The sequence below is a fragment of the Zootoca vivipara genome, chromosome 11 (assembly GCF_965207765.1).
Source record: "Zootoca vivipara chromosome 11, rZooViv2.hap1.1, whole genome shotgun sequence".
In the NCBI taxonomy this organism is placed as follows: domain Eukaryota; kingdom Metazoa; phylum Chordata; class Lepidosauria; order Squamata; family Lacertidae; genus Zootoca; species Zootoca vivipara.
Genome location: NC_142594.1, coordinates 34161794 through 34181257, shown reverse-complemented (window position 1 = coordinate 34181257; position 19464 = coordinate 34161794). Strand labels below are relative to the sequence as shown.

At 45.3% G+C, this 19464-nt stretch overlaps 2 protein-coding genes across 6 annotated transcripts in view; one reads left to right on the top strand and one right to left on the bottom strand.

Moving 5' to 3' along the window:
- Positions 1-11175, top strand: part of NMT2 (N-myristoyltransferase 2) — a 31837-nt gene extending 20662 nt beyond the window's left edge. For all 4 annotated transcript variants that reach the window (XM_035129571.3, XM_035129570.3, XM_035129569.3 and 1 more), the window contains exons 4-12: positions 7-125; positions 341-432; positions 678-794; positions 2730-2900; positions 4819-4927; positions 6499-6669; positions 7920-8087; positions 9494-9631; positions 10449-11175. In XM_035129571.3, coding sequence (XP_034985462.2) covers positions 7-125; positions 341-432; positions 678-794; positions 2730-2900; positions 4819-4927; positions 6499-6669; positions 7920-8087; positions 9494-9631; positions 10449-10469 — 1106 coding nt within the window. In that variant the 3' untranslated portion in view covers positions 10470-11175. The remainder of the gene's footprint in view (positions 1-6; positions 126-340; positions 433-677; positions 795-2729; positions 2901-4818; positions 4928-6498; positions 6670-7919; positions 8088-9493; positions 9632-10448) is intronic.
- Positions 11176-13249: 2074 nt separating this feature from the next.
- RPP38 (ribonuclease P/MRP subunit p38) lies at positions 13250-16384 on the bottom strand. 2 transcript variants are annotated; one of them, XM_088654448.1, is made up of 2 exons: positions 16139-16384; positions 13250-14374 (listed from the first exon to the last, which is right to left on the bottom strand). In XM_088654448.1, the coding sequence occupies exon 2, from the start codon at positions 14339-14341 to the stop codon at positions 13493-13495; it is 849 nt and encodes a 282-aa protein (XP_088510574.1). In that variant the 5' UTR covers positions 14342-14374; positions 16139-16384; the 3' UTR covers positions 13250-13492. The 2 variants fall into 2 exon arrangements, with proteins under 2 accessions (XP_088510574.1, XP_034985464.3); XM_035129573.3 differs by having other exon boundaries at positions 16291-16384.
- Between the last annotated feature and the right edge of the window lie 3080 nt (positions 16385-19464).

Sequence of the window (19464 nt, the reverse complement as noted above, 5' to 3'; positions counted from 1 at the left end):
AACTAGGTGAAGTTATTACATCTCACGGCGCAATTGAGCCCGATAAGGACAACATCCGCATAGAGCCATATTCTTTGCCACAGGGTTTCACATGGGACACTTTGGACCTGAGCAACGCCGAAGTCGTAAGTAGAACTGCTTGAAGTCCTTTAAACACAAGCTGGGGAGGCCCACATATTTCGCTGCTGGGCATTTTTTATGTGCACAGCTCCGCTTGGGCACCAGGGGAGTTTTCCACCAGTTAGTAAATGCAGCACTTTGAGCCACTGGTCTACAGAGTCCAGCGCAGAATTCTAGTTAGTGCATTGGGACTAATGTTTTCCCTTTAATGCCTTTTCAGCTCAAGGAGTTGTACATGCTGCTAAATGAAAACTATGTAGAAGATGATGATAATATGTTTAGATTTGACTATTCACCAGAGTTTCTCTTGTGGTGAGTAACAAAATTCCATGTTTTCCCAAGTAGCAACCTTTGAAAAAATTAGTACCTGGCTATACTTCTTTTCCTCATCCCTCATCAACTCTATTTCCTTCTGTGTCGTGTCTGTTGCATAACAAGTCTGCAGGCAGGGAATTTTTTTTATTAAAAAAAAAATCTCGGAACAGTGCCTAGAAAGCTTGTTAGGTTCTTTTTAAATAACAACAATAAATACTAACCTGTGGTTTTCTTCTTTCCAGGGCTCTGCGGCCTCCAGGCTGGCTTCCGCAATGGCATTGTGGTGTCAGAGTATCATCCAATAGAAAATTGGTAGGGTTCATAAGCGCCATTCCTGCACACATACGGATTTATGAGAGGTAAGTCCTGACCACGTCTGATGTTAGTTTTGGCTAGGCATGTTTTAAAAAATCAATTTCATCAATGGCTGATTGGGACATGTTGGAAAGATGTTCACTGTTTTCTTAGGTCGAAATCCAGTATACAGTTACACTAGTTGAAGTCCCATTTAAAGATTCCTGCTTTGGCATTTATTGGGAATGCCCTCAATACAAGTGTGATCACTTTGGCAACTTTTTACTATTCTAAATAATGGGATGCTGCTCTATTTCATGATAGTTTGGAACAAAAACCAAGATGTCCATCAAGGCCCTGGTCTACATGGTGTTCCACATATCCACCTGGGTGGAGTTACTGGTAGGTAGCCATGTTGGTCTGCCATAGTCGAAACAAAATAAAAAAAAATCCTTCCAGTAGCACCTTAGAGACCAACTAAGTTTGTCATTGGTATGAGCTTTTGTGTGCATGCATACCAATGACAAGTTTGTCATTGGTATGAAAGCTTATTCCAATGACAAACTTAGTTGGTCTCTAAGGTGCTACTGGAAGAATTTTTTAAATTTTGTTTCCACCTGGGTGGAATACAGGATCACCAAGAGCTACCAGGCTAGTGCTTAAAAGCATGGTTGAATCAAAACGCCCTACATTTAAAACACAAATCCTTAAGCCAGCAATATGAAGCGCTTCGAAAACGTTTTTGAAAGTCAGAAGGCCCCAGTATGCAGCAGCAACCCAGATGTTTACAGTCCAAAGGTCTGTCTAATAAGGGAAGAACTTGTCTAGCCATGGAAAAGGAAAAAAGAAAAAAACCTTTTAAGGGAATCATCCCAAGTGCACCTCCCCGGGAAAGAGAGTTCCAGAGAGAAGGTGCTGGCAAATTATTTCCAAAACATGTTTTGTTTATACAGCTGGAGGAAGGCAGGATTTAAAAAATGTGGCCTTATGGTGGTACATGGTCTGCAAAGAACACATTCCTTTCAATAAGAAACAGCCAACGTACCATTGGAATATTCTCTCTCTCGAAATAATCGAGCATTCCTTTTGCTGAACGGAGCCAGCTTTGAATTCTTCGTTGTTTTAAAAGGGGTGGCTCAACTCCTTTGTTCCAAAGGTCCTGCGTTCGCCCTCAGCCACCCCGTGAGGTGTGGCCAAACAGCTACTGTGGGAGCCACTGTGCTACAGGCTAGAGGTTGTCACCCCCCCCACATACACACACACTTGTACACACACATAACACACAGCTTCTTCCTTCTCAGCAGATCTGTGCAGGTCCACTGAGGAGGGAAGTTATTGCCCTCTTAACCACTTATCAAATGACCTATTGGATGACCAGGGAGAGAGCAATTTGCATCCTCACTTGGAGCACTGGGCACCTGATCCTCCCTAGGGGGAGTGCATTCCACAAACAGGGCCACTGCAGAAAAGGCCCGTTCTCATGTTGCCACCCTTTCGTAGAGGAGGCACACGAAGAAGGGCCTCAGAGGATGATCTCAGGGTCCAGGAGAGAGGCAGTGAAAGTTGGGAGCACAAGGCAATTATGTAACATGTGAAAAGGCCATTTTGCAGAAGGTTACATGGGAAGTTCTAATCGTGCGAAGAGCTTGCGATTCCTAGTTCTGCAGCCGCATCTTTGGCACATTACATCAGTGCTTGAATTACAGGGAGAGGCCTCAACTCCCTTACGTTCTGCAACAGCCCACTTGGGCTGCTCTTTTGATTTGCCCAGAATCAGGAGGTGAGGCTTATGGCCTCACTTTCTCTCTCCCGCCTCCTTTGCAAATCCCTGCAATACACTGGCAGCATAAGAGGAAGTGAGCCTTGCAGTCATCATCTCTCATTTATTTATCGTCGCAAAAGTTTATATTACATTTCTGCACCGCAGACAGAATATTAGAGAATATTTGGATTGTTGTTGTTTAAAAAATAAGTATTGGGTTATAACTTTTTGTTCCCAGTGAAAAGAAAATGGTAGAAATTAATTTTCTGTGTGTCCATAAAAAACTGAGATCTAAGCGAGTCGCACCGGTCCTGATTCGCGAAATAACCAGGAGAGTAAACTTGGAAGGGATCTTTCAGGCAGTTTACACTGCAGGAGTGGTACTTCCCAAACCTGTAGCAACTTGCAGGTAAGCAAAGGGTTTTCCTGAGATATGGTTGCTTTTCCAAAATCTTGCAGGTGGTGGTGATATGGGGTTTATACATGCAGCTTTCAAAACACATCTTGTGTTTTTAAAGTTTCCAGTTTAATGCTGCATTTTCATTTAATGATAAATCCCTTGCTATGCACAAGCAGGTAAAAATAATTCAGTAAGAGGAATGAATAGTTTTATGTGGCGTCCAAACCAGGGATTGTGGTTTGTTTATCCTCTATAAGCCAGGATTGGGAAGCCAACCACAAGCCTTGATTTAAGCCTTAACTAGTGGTCCTGGCTTGTTGGGGAGGAATCAACCACAATCCCAGACTTGGCTGTAGTGCTAAACCATTTCCTTACTGATTTGTTTGCATGCTCGTGCAAAGTGGGAGGATTCAGGCTGTGTTTGCAGCCTGTAACTCATGCACAGTATGGATGGCTAAGCAAAGGCTCTTGGCTTAGGAACATCCCTAGAAGAGGGGATTGGTGCTGGAACAGTGAACCGGCATTGGGGGGAAATAGGGTTGGGAATACTTTGAGTCGGTGAAAGCACCTTTTCGTGCCCAGTGTTCATTTTGCAAACGGTCAGTGCAGCGCCGTCTTAAGCGCCCCTGTCGCCATGGCGCGCCGGATCTCTCCGGCGCCCTTCCGCCCCGTTTCCCAGCGCAGTGGGCGGGTGGGCGCGGCGCTGCTGCGCGACGGGCGGGCAGACACAGCGTGATCTCTACGGCGCCCTCCCACCCCGTTTCCCAGCGCGGTGGGCGCCATGCGCAGCTGCGTAGCGGACCGGCCGGTCAACGGGCGGGCGCAGCTCGCGGCGCCCTCCTGGCGGGCTGGTGCCATGGTGCTCTGCGCCACCGGGGGTCTATGATGAGCCGGCCCTGGGTCAGTGTTGGCTCAATATATGCTATTGCCTCAATTTCTTTTTCTCCATCTTTTCCGCTAAGAAAAACCAGCTTGCGGGTGAATCACTTTATGGTGTCAGTGTGAGGCTGCAAAGGGATATTTAGTGGGCTGTGCGTTCAGCTGTCATTCCCTGTTAATGGAAGAGGAAGTAGAATGCACTGTCCTCTTAAATTTTGCATTATCCTTTCCTGCCCACAGCCAGCATGGTGTAGTGGTTAGAGTGTTGGTCTAGGACATGAGCAGGCAAACTAAGGCCTGGGGGCAGGATCCAGCCCAATCGCCTTCTAAATCCGGCCCACGGACGGTCCGGGAATCAATGTGTTTTTACATTAGTAGAATGTGTCCTTTTATTTAAAATGCATCTCTGGGTTATTTGTGGGGCATAGGAATTCTTTCATCCCCCCCCTCCCCAAATATAGTCCAGCCCCCTCACAAGGTCTGAGGGACAGTGGATCGGCCCCCTGCTGAAAAAGTTTGCTGACCCCTGGTCTAGGACCTAGGAGAGCACAGTTCAAATCCCCACTCAGCCATAAAATTCACAGGTGACCTTGGGACATTCACAGTGTCAAGGGAGTTGGGGAGTGGGGAGCACATACCTTAAACAAACTAATTAATCCAGCAGTTTGGTAGATTGTGTTTACAATATTAGCTGCCAGTGTGTTAAATTTTGTGGGTGCTTTGCATGGAAACACATTTCAAAGACCGAAATCAGATTTCTGTGTAAAAAAATTCTGCTCAGTTATTTTCTAGGTCCTGTCCCAAGCAGTGGAGCAATAACTTCCCTTAAATTGGATAATTTAGTTTAAAATGTTAAGTTTACTTATAATGAAACGCGGGGATTGCAATTCAGGGACTGATGTCAAGTGAGATAAATTTTATTTATTATATTAGGTGTTGTTGTTTTTTTAAAAAATGCACTGTATCCTGTTTGTAACAGTGAAGAGGGGTAGTAATAAATATTTTGAATAAATAAAATTAATATATATATATATATTAACATTTCTAGGTATTGGCATCGATCCTTGAATCCCAGAAAATTGGTAGAGGTGAAATTTTCTCATTTGAGTAGGAATATGACTTTACAGAGAACGATGAAGCTTTACAGACTTCCTGATGTAAGCATTGTGTCTGTTCACAACACCCCCAACTCTCCCAAATATCCTTCTATCAATCCTTGACAAGGCAGACTTTCATTTTGGGAAGGCAAGACTGTTCGAGAGATGTGGAAATAGTTAACTCTGGTTGGGAAGACGCTTTCAAAGAGTTGTAGAGTTGACTTGAATGTACTGATGGCATATGCCAGGCATGTCCAAGTTTCAAGAGACTGTGATCTACTCCCACTATTAAAAAAAAAAACTGGCAGTGATCTACCAAAGTTGTTGAGCTTTTTTTCGGAAGTCAAAGTTGTTGAGCTTTTTGTGGGGGAGGGGGCCCGCAATCTACTGGTTCATTAGGGAGAAATAACTATGGCCTGTGAACCTCCCGGATGTTTTGTTGGACTCCAACTCCCATCAGTCCTGCCATTTTGGCCAATGTTCGAGGATGATGGGAGTTGTAGTCTAGCAGCATCTTCAAGGCCAGAGGTTCCCCATCCCTGCTTTAAAGGCAGGGTTTGTTCCATACTCATTATGTCCCCATTAAACAGGACAGAGAAAACAGGAGATATACGCTGTGTGACAACACAGATCCGTGTGTTTTCCTGTAAAATCTGATGAGGCCATAAGGAGACTTAGAACACAGTACAGTGGTACCTCTACTTACGAATGGAGCTCCGTCCGCCATCTTGGATGCGGTTCAGATAGGATTTTTTCTACTTACGAATTTTTAGATAGGGTTGCTTCTACTTACGAATTTTTTCTCCCAATGCATTCCTATGGGATTCGACTTACAATTTTTTTCGACTTACAAATGTGTGTTCGGAACGCATTAAATTCATAAGTAAAGGTACCACTGTACTCTTGAAGCCACTGTTTGTTTTCCTGTATTTACAAAGTCCCTCTTGGTACTCAGAAGACCGGGGTCATTTATTTATTTTTTTGCTGCCCAAACATCTGTACGCATGCAGATGTTCATGAAGGATGACTTTCCTGCCTGGTTGGTGTCTCCTTGAAGGTGTTGAATTTGCTGGGAGTTATGCAAAGCATCATTCGACAGCAGACTTCAGGCTTACAGGATGTACTTTGGATGTAAGCTAAGGAACAGTGTGTCTCCATGCGCAAACTCAGCCAGGAATTTCGGAACAGTGCCAGGACCCAGCTCCCAAGCAATTTCACACAAAAATTCACTTCTGGTCTCCCTACCCCAGCATTATCAACAACATAATGGGGGAGGCTGTTTTAGTTGTCAATTGAGAGTCTAAAACTTGCCAAGCTTTAGACTCTCAAAACTCCCAGAGATCTCTCAGATCTGTCTTCTGCCCACCTGAGTAATCTAGAGCAGTGGCCCTCAACCTTGGGCCTCCAGATGTTTTTGGCCTACAACTCCCATGATTCCTAGCTAGCAGGACCAGTGGTCAGGGATGATGGGAATTGTAGTCTCAAAACATCTGGAGGCCCAAGGTTGAGGACCACTGATCTAGAGGATAGGCACAGTAGTTTTTTCCCTAACTGAATGCCCTAGCATTGTTTTTCTGCTTAATGTATAAGCTCTCTCTTTTTTAATCTCTGACCTCTTTCGTTATAACAAGGCCACAAAGACTTCAGGTTTGAGACCAATGGAACGAAAAGACATTAAAGCGGTGCAAGAATTAATCAACAATTACTTGAAGCAGTTTAACCTCGCTCCTGTTATGGACGAAGAAGAAGTGTCCCACTGGTTCCTGCCTCAGGATCACATTATTGATACCTTTGTTGTAGAGGTAAGAGAGAGTCTGTCCCCTGCCTCCATCGAGAATGTCAGAAAAGCCCCAGCTGCATCAGACCAAAAGCCAGTCTTGTCCATCATCCATTTCTCACAATGAAGGACCTGGTGCCTGTGAGAAGCTCTTCCCTTACCATTAGAAACTCCTGTATCTCCATTTTAATCTATTAATTTATGTACTTTAAGGAAAACTGAAAACTCCCAGACAGTAAGGGGTAAATTTTATTTTGGGTAATTTACCCTGGGAGTTTTCAGTTTTCCTTAAAGTTCATAAATCCTCCCCTTATTCTGAATTATTGACAAGTGACCTTGAGCCTTTACAATGCAATAAGTTTCTTTTTCCTTCTGCGGAAACTGATAGATCATTTACAGTGAAACGAGATATTTTTAGCCGGCAACTCATTTTTTGAGTTATCTAAAGGTTTCTTTGAGTTATTTTCTAGATATCTCGTTTTAGGGATCTTTCACGGTTTAGACTCGTTCTGTGCTGCATTTTTTTAATGGCAGGCTGTGCACTTCGACACTAGAGAAGGAAGCGAGAACCAACGTGATCATTGACTGGGGAGACCCTGGTTCAAATCCCCACTCAGTCATGAAGCTCACTGAGTGGTTTAAATTGGGGTGGCATACCGTGTATGCTACCTTAAGCTCCTTGGGAAAACGATGAGAAATACATGTAATAAAGGGGACAGCCTGCACATTGAGCATTTTTGTTCTAGCTGCAAGAACCTTTGGCCCTCCAAATCCCATAGTTCCAAGCCAGCATAGCCAGTGGTCAGGGATGATGGGAGTTGCAGTCCAACAACATCTGGAAAGCCACAGGTTAGCCACCCCTTGGCGTAAAGCAGTGTTTCCCAAACTTGGGTCTCCAGCTGTTTCTGGACTGCAACTCCCATCATCCCTAGCTAGCAGGACCAGTGGTCAGGGGTGGTGGGAATTGTAGTCCCCAAAAAAACAGCTGGAGGCCCAAGTTTGGGAAAGACTGGACTAAAGTAATGGTATTAGAGATCATGATCAGCGTGAGATTGTTTTCAAACAAATTTAACAGGGCTATAATAAGACAGACTGTTGGCCATATTTATTTGGCTGGCTGTAAACTCTCAGCACATCAAATAACTCTTGGCTGCAGTAGTTTTTCTTGACCTGTAGTTCTGCCAACCAGCTTGAGTTGCTTTTGTCTGCAGTGTGCTATAGTCTTTTTCGCTTTGATTTCTCAGTAGTGTCTTTTTCCTCCCCTTCCTTTCCTAGAGTTCAAATGGTGTTTTAACCGACTTTCTGAGTTTCTACACGTTACCTTCGACGGTCATGCACCATCCTGTTCACAAAAGCCTCAAAGCAGCCTACTCCTTCTACAATGTTCATACGGAAACCCCTCTCTTGGATCTCATGAACGATGCACTCATTATAGCAAAGCTGGTAAGTAGCCTTGGCATCGTCGGTCACTTGGGCTGCTTATATATAAAACATGGTTGCCTCTCCCAAGTCTTCCGTGGCCAGGAGAGCTGGGAAAACACAATTCCTGGTGTGACACCCCACTTGGCACTGGAGAGAACAGGGCAGCCTCTGCTTATGTGTTTGAGCTCCCAGGAGGCCTTTGGGTTGTACGGAACAGCTCTCAGACAGAACCAGAGAATTGTAGAGTTGGGAGGGACTCCCAAGGGTCATCTAGTCCAACCCCCTGCAATAGCGGAATCTCAGCTAAAGCACCCATGGCAGATGGCCACCCAAGACTCTGCTTTAAGACCTCCAAGGAAGGAGAGTCCACCACCTTCCAAGGGACAGGGGGTTCACGATACACCCACATATTCCAAGTCTATTATTTTCTGAGAGAGACCTCTTTTTTGCCTGCTGCTGCTGCTGCTACTTCTAGATGGAGAAACAACTGAATAAGACTGGAGCTTTCCTTGTCCCCGTATCATTGTCTTAATCCAAACTTAAGACACAACAACAGTGACTCATTGCAGGGCTCTGGAGAGAGAAGAGCTCTTAACCTATTACCTTCCAATGAGCCCATGGGGTAGTATTCAACACATTGATCCCGTCAGCACAAAAACTTGAGGCTGTGCAACAGAACTTCCCTGTTTTCTCACATTATCTGTTTTGTCAGTACTTAATTGAAAACCTCAAGAATTATTATTATTTTTTAAAAAAAAGAGAGGAGCTCTAAATGAAATAAAAACTAATGCTAAAGTAACACTTTCCATCAGTAGATGTCATTTTAGTCAGTTGGTTTAGTCATGTCAGTTTAGTTAAAGTAAATCCAGCTCTTGGTCTCTCTCAGTTCTGTTTTTTTATACCCATTGCCATTAAAAGTCTTGACTTAATGGTCTGATTACAATTTTCATGAACAATAGATTGGCTTGCCAAGCGTGCTTCAGGTTTGTCCAGAACAACTTTGTCTTGCACAAACTATAGGTCAGAAGCCAGCAGACTAAAATAAAAAAAAACACCTTTGCCATTTGTCACATGTAAGCGGGTGCCTGTTCCTTATCTCCTGTTTGTCAGGGGTGAGGATTCTGCAAACTGGACTCCTTTGGCGCAGAACCTTGAATGTTGCCTGTGATGCATTGAGTCAAAGTGAGTTTGGGTATCAATTCCACTTGCCCGCCACTTGGAAGTTTTTGCACGCTTCAAGGTACATGTGACTAGCAACGGAATTGGGGAGCTAACCCCCAGACATGCAAGAAATGGAGGGGTGACTATACTGTACAGGATGTGTACCAAATGATGGGATCACATGCTAAGCACAGCACGCTTTTATAGGTAACCTTGATGCAAACGCTACTAGGGAAAAAATCATTATTTTTTTCTCATATTGCCAGAAAGGATTTGATGTGTTCAATGCACTAGACTTGATGGAAAACAAAACATTCCTGGAAAAACTGAAGTTTGGCATCGGAGACGGCAACTTGCAGTATTACTTGTATAACTGGAGGTGTCCTGGCATGGACTCTGAAAAGGTAACACATTTCAGTTCAGAGGCTCAGTTGTCTATAGTGATTTGAATTACCCAGATGCCCTGTGACTTTGCTCCTTCTTGTACCCTGTGGCAGGGAAGGCTAAGCTACGGCTCACCAGATGTCACTAGACTACATGTAAAATCATCCCTAACCATTGGCCATGCTGGCTGGGGCTGATGGGAGTTAAGAGTCCAGCAACATCTGGAGGGCCAGAGGTTAGCAACAAGTGTGTCTGACAAAGCCTGTTCTAGCGCTAAGTCATAAAACAGGGTTGGGGAACTGGATCCATCCAGTGGGTCACTGTCTCTCACTCCCCATGGACTGCCTCTATTACTCACCTGATGTCAGCTGATTGACATTTGCGTTCAAAGAGGATCACTTTAACCACTGATCAGCTGGTGTGCATTTACAGCTACCTCCTTTAAGGGCCAGCTCCCAGTGCCCATCATATGATGCCTTTAAAAGGGCATACTCCCATCAGTACAAATCGGTTTGCATTGAAACCCAAGGGAGAACTCCCTAGTGCAGCCAATCCCCATGGGTCTCCCTGTCAGTGCCAATCAGCTGATTGGTGCTGGCAGGGACTTCTGCTCGCAAAGGAACCAATAGGAGCTCCCGGTGGTTTCTTTGTAGCCACATCCGTACCTGCCCAACAGGTGGGGAGGCAGGCAGTAATGGTTTCTGAAGGAATGTCTCCTGGGCCAACTTGGCACCTGTGCTGGGCCTAATGATGAAGCTAATGGGCTGGATATTTCCTTACCAATGTTTTTATTTGTTACCCTTACCTGCACTAACAAACCCGCTGTTGTCTTTCTAGGTCGGTCTTGTATTACAATAATGAGGAAGGACACTTGTATTTATAGTTCTCGGAAGTAATCATCTGGGCTGATGGAAGCTCTTGGATCGGTCCCGTTCCAAGAGGAGAGAAGCACAAAGGCTGGTGAACTTTAAAATAATCCTTTGAACCTTGGGGCCATGCGGAGGGGGCGTGACAGACCCATGCCTGACCAATCCTTCAGCTCAGCTCGGACCAGAGAGAAAAAGCTCATGAACCTTTTACTGTTTTGTCGATGAAACGAAATAAAAGCACATTTCTTTTAATTTCCAACGCTTAGCTCGCATCTTGATGGAAAAGGGTTCTCTCCTTTTTTTTCCCCTTCCCCTCCCCTGCGTGAAAGACTGTTTTTTGTACAACCAACTCGATTGCAGTGGTGGAATAGAGTACAAATTCTTTACTGTTAATGTGACTGAACTGCTGCATTTCTATTTATTAAGTGGTAGTGTACATTTATCAATGTAACAAAATGAAGGAGCCGATTTTGAGTGTTTCTGCTTATTTTCCATCACGTGGATGTCATCGCCGGAAGGAGGAAATTCTTGGGGAGTATTATGACTGTCTGTTAGGAAACATGGAAAACCTTGGATGTATTTTGTAACTGTGGAGTGGTACGGGAAATGCACTGGCCTTGACTAGTGCATTTGTTTCTCCATAAGCAATGCTGCCAAATCAATAAAATAAAAAAAATTACAGATTTGTACTTCGATCTTCAGTAGATCACTGACTTGACTTCAAGAGTATTGCACTGTTTCGTGCGAGTGTGTATATGTTGCCTGAATTATATATTACTCTATTAATCTTGCAGCTGTGAAGAAGGAAAATCTTTCGGGGTTTCTTTCGGTGACCGAGTTATGAGCAGCCTGTACATAAAAAAACTTACGAATTTTAGTACTGTTATCAAGATGTTACAATGAATGTGTTCAAGGCTTTTGCAAAATTGCACATACGGTATTCCTTTTGTCTACTTGTTTTTTTAAAAAAGGGGGGGATGTCCATTTTAAACAAAAAGTATGTTTGTGTAAATAAGTAAAATTTGCTTATAGTAGTATGTCCTGGATTTTGGAGCAAAGGATTTCACTGTCCCTTGTGCTTATTATAAGCAAATGTTCACAACTCTGCAAGTACCTTTTTTTGGCTGTTACCAGCCTTAACTAATATGCCATAATGTGTCTCTTTCTTTCTTCCTCCCTCCCACCCCTTGTTCTTTAATTCTAATAATGGAAACCAGCCTAAAAAAAAAAAAGCAAAGGCCATGCATAGACATTGCTTGCTTGAAACGAAGGTATTTCCCAAACTAGACTCACCCCAGATCGATTTCCCAGTGAGTTGGTATAGGTTGAACGGCTCTTGTAAATGAGTCCACGCTTCTCTAAGCTTTCAATTTAATGCATCGTGATTCAATCAAAGGTGAAGATGTTCAGTAGTGATCTGGATAAGTTTACATGACTGGTTAAACAAGTGTGTGTGAGTGAGAGAGAGAGAGAAAACATTAAAATAACACCGAATATCTGAAATTAGTGTGGAAGTAGGAGTGAGGAAAGCCTCAGAACTACGCAAGACTTCATAAGATTAATTATAACCCTTCATTTTTCTCCTTCACTAGACAACTGAGAACAATCTTCCCAATTATTATCCAATAAATTGCTGGAGCCAAGCAGGTCTGGTCAGTGCTTGGATGGGTAACCACCAGGGAACCAGCTAGGTTTCCATGGCAGAGGAAAGGCAGAATAGAAATGTAATAAAATTAGGTAAAGGTAAAGGGACCCCTGACCATTAGGTCCAGTTGTGACCGACTCTGGGGTTGCGTGCTCATCTCGCATTATTGGCCAAGGGAGCCGGCGTATAGCTTCCAGGTCATGTGGCCAGCATGACAAAGCCGCTTCTGGCAAACCAGAGCAGCACATGGAAACACCGTTTACCTTCCCGCTGTAGCGGTTCCTATTTATCTACTTGCATTTTGACGTGCTTTCGAACTGCTAGGTTGGCAGGAGCTGGGACCAAGCAACGGGAGCTCACCCCGTCACAGGGATTCGAACCGCTGACCTTCTGATCAGCAAGCCCTAGGCTCAGTGGTTTAACCACAGAGCCACCTGGGTCCCTGTTGTAATCACCTGTTGTAATAAAATTACAACAAATTAAATATTTGTGCCGGAAAGAGAAGAAAGCAAAGCACAGTTGGTGTAGACATGTGGTGATTTTGCCTTTCCATAACCCTTTAAGCACAAACTACTGCAAGCACAGAGTTTTGCACCTGACTAAATAGGTAATAATTTAACTACACATCCTATATCCAGTTCTTGCTGCTGCATCCTTACTGTCCCTACAACTTGCCTGTTTTCAGTATTAATATTAATAGCAGCTGATTGAAACACGTTTCCTCTGAGCAGCCATTTTAAGTTGCACTACCGTTTTAGCTGTTTAGGGGCATTTTTAGTTTTTAGATTCAATAGCATGCTGTTAAACTGAACGTGGTAAGGCTGTGACCTCTGTTTAGGAAATCTGCATTGTGGGGTCCGCAAGAACAGTTGTGACCTGCATCCCAAAATCCAAATCTGAAATGCTGATTGACATGCTAAAGAAAATACTCCTCTATTAAAGGCCAAATGCACCTGGGGGTCAGTTCTGCATGCATTATTTGACCAAATGCAAGTGTCCAAAGGATAACATTGTGCTATCAAATTTGCAGATGTTTTGTGATTCCGGCATCTTAAAGAGATTACTAGCTATTGGATCTATCAGCACAGATGGATGTTTGAATAAACGTTATCACTTTCATACTATTTTTGTTTTGAATTACGTTTAATCCAGAAAAAGGCTTTGTTCCAAGCACTTTTCGATTTTCTGAAAAGACATGTGTTCAGTACCAAGCTTGAATATCTTGCCACAAATATGAATTTTGTAATGTTGGTATATATTCTTAACTGCAAGCCTCCTTTATATTACATAGCTTTTACTGACTTCTTAAACACACACAACACACACAAAGGCAAATAAGAAATGCGGGAACAAGCCAATATGATTGATTACTTTGAAATACGCTTTTTAGTTTTGGGAAGCTTCCTTCGCTTGTTTGGGTTGGGTACTATTTTTTTAACCTTGAGTGCTTGCAGGGCTGTACAACCAGGAGAGATAAGCCTGCTACCACCTGCTCTTTTCCGCTTGTGGTTGGGAGAGCGCTCTTCCGGGTCCGACTCTGTGCACTCACCCGCCTGCAAGTTCGCCGGATGAGCATCTTCAGTGGCCAGCAAACGTTCTGTTCCGTGCTGAATCCAGGGCACATCCAAATGTGGTATTCGCGGGATAATCGTTTTGGCTACCTCTGCAAAAGTGTCAGTGTCCTTTTTAAATCCCAGGGCTAGGACGGACGTTAACCCGAGGACCGGTGCGAGGCTTTCACTGAGACGGGGAACCTGGCCGGCTGGAGTGGCCCGGCTTGCGCAGAGCAGAATAAGGTGAGACGTTAGCATAGCAGGTTTGGCAGACTTGCACACAAGCACCAGAAGCAGCTCGTTTTTTTCCAGCGCTCTGGTTACTTCGTTGATCCCGATAGCGAGTTGGTTCCTGATTTGCAAGTCAGTCCACCCATGTGCTTTAGCATCTCCAGGGCAATTCTCGTCTTGAAGTCTGCTGGTCTGGCCATGGCATTGTTTTTTCTCCTGCTTCTTTCCAGAAGAGGGTTTCTTCCTTCTCCGAGTCTCTACCTTTTCTAACCCAATCTGTTTCATAACATCTCCTAAGGCCCCCAATATGTAGTGCATGTCTGCTCCATCCACAGGGCTCCACTGCAGAGTATATGGGTTGCTCAAAGATGTCTTTACAGGCATTTGCTTCGATTTACGGGCTGACGATCCCTTTGTTGCCTGAAGGGACATCTTGATGCTCTTGGTATGGTTTGCCAACCTGAGCTGCGAATGAAAAAGCAGCAATAAATTCTGTGAACTAAACCAGATACACACAACATTTATAGGCATGCACTCCCCATTCCAACATATTCTTGCTTCTTTAATATATTTTTTCTAACATACTTGGCATTGCTAAGTTCTTATCTTCTACCTAGCCTTGAAACTGCAAATTAAACGGTTCATTTGCACAAAGCATGGTTGCTTGTATCCAGCGCTACATGCTTAGCCTTACAAAAGGGGCAGTCCGCAAAAATCTGCAACAAGGATCTAAAAGTTGTAAGCAACAAATGTGTTTCCATTTGATGCTGAAATATTCTGGAATTATATTTTGGAAACAGTACATGATATACTAGAACAACGAGAAGTCTAGGAGGAAAAGCTAGTATCGTTTAGAAGGATATTTAAATCCTAAATTTTAAAAAGAGCATTCCTAGAAAAACCTCAGAAATGTGTAATTCCACTAGGCTCTCTGATCTGGGAATTCAGTTCGATTTCTGCATTTCACGAGATCTCTGCAAAAAGGCTACAATCTGCCAGGAGGGGGTTCCCTGTACAAGCCCCATTCAAATGAATGAAAATGACAAAACACTACCCTGGACTCTGCCAACGATGTGCATTACCTAGTCAAGTTCAATATTTAAGCTTCCCTCGTCTCTCTCAAGAAGATATGTCACAACCCATCTGTATAGCTGACTCCTGCCTCAATGCATCAGTCTCCTGATGTTAAACCATGTCTGTCCTATCATCAACTTTACTTATTTAAACCCTGCCCCCCCCCAAGCAGGACTTGCAGCAGCTGACGAAAATTAAAACATAGGTAAAACATAGGAAGCTAAAATATATATAAAGGATAATAAATAAAAAGTAATGAGAATACCTAGGCAGTAGATTTAGGAAGGCTGTTTGCTCAACCTCTGTAACTGCACTTGAGATAGAGGCTGCAAGGTAAACTGTGGTTGCACGACCTACACTAAATAGGGAACTGTAGTTCAAGGAGTGGGTCGCATCTACAGTACTGGGAGATCGCTGGGTAATTTGCAATAGCTTATCAAGAATTACTGGCTCCCATTTTTTCAGCAGCACATAATGGCTTTCCCCACAGAAAACATGTTGCTGAACTGCAGAAAGCTAACCAGGAGTGGACTTTTTTATGCAAAAAGTTCTTAGTTCGGATTTGGAGCGGAAAACAGGTTCAGCTGACTTTGGTTGGCTCCAACCCATGCCATTTTGCCTTATTTATGCAAAAGAAAAGGTTCTAAGGTATAAAGGATGCTTATCTACGATCTATATGAATTTTGTTTTAAAAAATAAAAGTAGTTTAGGCAAGTCTATCCAGGCACATAGATGTTTCAATTGCTTTCACTGTCAATTTTAATTATTTTTTGAACTTATAACTGTTTTTATTGATGATTTAAATATATCTTATAAATTGCTCAGTGGTTCAATTAGAATATAATTTTTGTCAAATTAAATAATACATTTAAAAAAAATCAAGTGGCAGGACAGATGGATTTGGGATAACATGTTTTTTGTGGATGTGCAAAACCTAGGATTTAGCCAGAACACGTTGCCGCGCACCCTGCTCTTTAAATCTTAAATGTTTTATTCCTAGCCCTGATAGGTAGATCTACCGACAACTACTTCGGGTTGCGGCTGAGATGAGTGTCTTTCAAAGCTTCCTTAAGCGTAAAAGGAAGAAAAGCTCCTCTTTGCAAGTTAAACAAAAACGAAGCCCAACCTTCCCTGTTAAAGAGACGTGCTCAATACCGGCCTGCTCTCTCTGCTCCGGCAGCAGGAAGCATTCGGAAACGTTGCTACAACCTCTGCACGTGTAGGCTTGGCCGAAACGCCCCCCCCCGGTCTCCATCCCCACGTGGCAACAACCAACCACTCCAGCAGAAAGCAGGACTCCTTCCTACCCTCGTGGGCGTCCTCCCTCAGGCTCCTCTCCGGCGGCCGAGAGCGCTGCGGCCCCGGCTTCCTTCCCTCGGCCTTGGAAACCTCCCTGAGCGCGCGGAGGGAAGCGGAAGAGCCCGGCTCGCCTGGCCCAGGACCGCCCTCCTTCCAGGCGGAGCTTGCGCCCGGAAAGCGAGGCACAAGGCAGGCTCCCAAACCGTGGTTTGCTCCTCCGGCGACCGCCAGAGGGCGCTGCGAGCACAGTCTTCGTGTAGGTTTCGTGCGAGCTGATGCCCGACGGGAGCCCCGCTGTGCTCGACGGGGCTTTACTACGAGGATAAGGTTGCGCGGAGGGGGGGGGGGGCTGCAGCCCAAGCCTTTCGGCCTTACTAGTTTCTGGCTGAGCGTTCCCTCGGACTCCCCGCAACCCAAGACATAGGGGAAGGGGGCCCTGGGGCCCTCTAAACGTTGCTGGAGTCCAGCTCCCACCAGCTCCAGCAAGCATCGTCAGAGACGATGGGACTACTGGAGTCATAGAAGAATTGTAGAGTTGGGACCCTGAGGATCTAGTAGTCCAACCCCCCTGCAGTGCGGAAATATGCAGCTGCCCCATACAGGGATTGAGCTTGCAACCTTGGCGTTATCAGCTCTAACCAAGTCCGGCATCAGTGCACAATATCAACCGTGATTAGACCTTCCTACCGTTTCCCTCCAGCTGGCAGAGGTTCCTGTGCTACACACATACACAGAGTGAGTATATTTAGAAAGCTGTAGGAGGAGAAAGCTGTACCTGTTGAACTACCCAGATCTCTTTCTCTCTCTCTCTCTCTCTCTCTGTATGTACAGAGAGAGAGAGAGATCTGGGTAGTTCAACTGGTACAGCTTTCTCCTTCAGTAAGTGTTGTGTATTGAGTCAAAGGATTTTATCTCTGTATTATTGTCTGTATTTGCATTAGGATAAAGTAACTGCCTTTTGGTTCCAGAGGGTACAGCTACTATTGGTTCATTTAAGCTGCTGTATTTGGATCCTCTGTCTTATTGGTTCCCTCCAAAAGGCAGCACTGTGATTGCCTGATATTGTTCCCTCCAAAATGTATCCCCTTCTAGCTAGTTCCCTGTCCCTATAAATGTAGCCTTCCTGCCCTCACAGTCAGTCTTGTTCACTTTAATAAAGAGCTGTTACTAGAGAACTGTCTCCAGCATGTTTTGTCAAGAGAGCTGAAATCACAAACCCCACGTCACAACAACTGGCGACGAAGGTGGGATCCGGAATGCTGAGGAGCGGTTAAACACAACCCTGCCTCAGAGTCCGGATTGCAGCTGAGAACAAGACTCACTGGCCAGCTGAGAAGACGACCCTGCCCGCTAGGACAATGGAGAGTCCAAGGGTATTGGAGCCCTTCCAGCCATCAGAGCCCCACACCTGGGAAGACTACGTCGAACGCTTCGAGTTCTTCGCAGTGGCTCAAGGGATCACCGATGCCAGCAAAAGAAGGGCCACATTCCTGAGCTACTGTGGGCCCGAGACCTTCAAGCTAGCCAAGGCATTACTTGCTCCAGCGAAGCTGAGTGAGACATCTCTCCAAGATATTCTTGCCTGCCTAACAAGCCACTTGGCGCCTACTGAGACCAAGATGGCCCGGCGGATGGAGTTCCATAAGAGGCAGCAGCATGCTGGGGAGTCTGTATCCGCATTTCTGGCTGAACTCCGGAAGCTCGCTCAGCACTGTGGCTTCCAAAATCTGGAAGAGACTCTCCTGGATCGGTTTATTGGTGGTCTGAGCAGCAAGAAAGCCAGAAGACGCATCGTGGCTAAAGAAGAGGTTACCCTTGCTTCAGCCTTGAAGGAGGCCACCGCCACGGAGAATTATGAAAGAGAGGAGCTTGATGCCAGTCGCAAGGCCACTAAGCCACAGATAGAAGTTGCGCATGCCATGGACGAGCTAGAGGCTACTCCGAGCCAGAGCCCAGTCCGTGGGGTCGAGTTGGTGCGTCAGGCCTGCACAGTGCACAAAGATCACCGAGGCAGTTGCCCAGGTTGTGGCGGAAACCATGGGCGGAAGAGTTGTCGTTTCAGGGATGCTATGTGCCGGATGTGCGGGAAGACAGGTCACATCGCCAGGGTCTGTAGATCGGTGGCGGCGGGAGCAACAGGAGCACCTAGACTGGAGCATCGCAGACCGCCCACAGCAACTCATTTTCGAAAGGACTGCCACTACATAACGGAGATCAACGGGAGGGCCGTGCAGTTTCCAGCGCAAGGCAAGGCACACGTCAAGGTGAAGATTGAGGGTCAGCAGTGCGACATGGAGGTGGACTCTGGATCTGCATTCACCATTGTGTCGGACCAGACCGCGAAGACATTCTTCCCCAGGGGTAAGTTGCCCCCTCTGGAGCCCTTCCCGGCAACCTTGCAGTCGTACTCAGCAGGCCGCATCCATGTTATGGGAATGTGTGCCGTGAGAGTACAGTTCCGGGACAAACAGGCTGTACTCAAACTGGTGATTGCGAAGGGCAGTCGCCCCAGTCTCCTGGGCACTGACTGGTTCCCCGCCCTGGGACTGAGTATCTCAGGGCTTAATTCAATCCAAACCTGCCCTGAGATGAGCGAGGCATTATGCAAGGAATTTGCTGGTCTCTTTAATGGAAAACTGGGTTGTTATAAAGGGCCCCCAGTTGACTTCGAGTTGGACCCCGGGGTGGCCCCAATCCGACTCAAACCAAGGCGAGTGCCATTTGCACTGCAACCCAAGATCGAGGCAGAGCTGGATAAATTGGTCAAGCAGGGAGTTCTCTCACCCGTGGACTCTGCTAAGTGGGAGACTCCAATCGTCACGCCCCTTAAAGCAAATGGGGAAGTCAGGATATGTGCAGATTACAAATGTACTATCAATAAGGCACTCAGGGGAAACTCATACCCCATTCCAGTCGTATCACATCTGTTGGCTAAACTGGCTGGGGGCAAGGTGTTCGCCAAAATTGACCTGGCACAAGCTTACCAACAGCTGCCAGTAACCCCACAATCAGCGGAAGCACAGACTATTGTCACACATAAAGGGGCGTTCAGAGTTAACAGATTACAGTTCGGAGTTTGTGTGGCCCCAGGGATTTTTCAAGGGCTCATGGAACGCCTGTTAAGGGGTCTGCCGGGGGTCTTGCCATTTTTTGATGACGTTTTGATTGCTGGAAAAGACCCA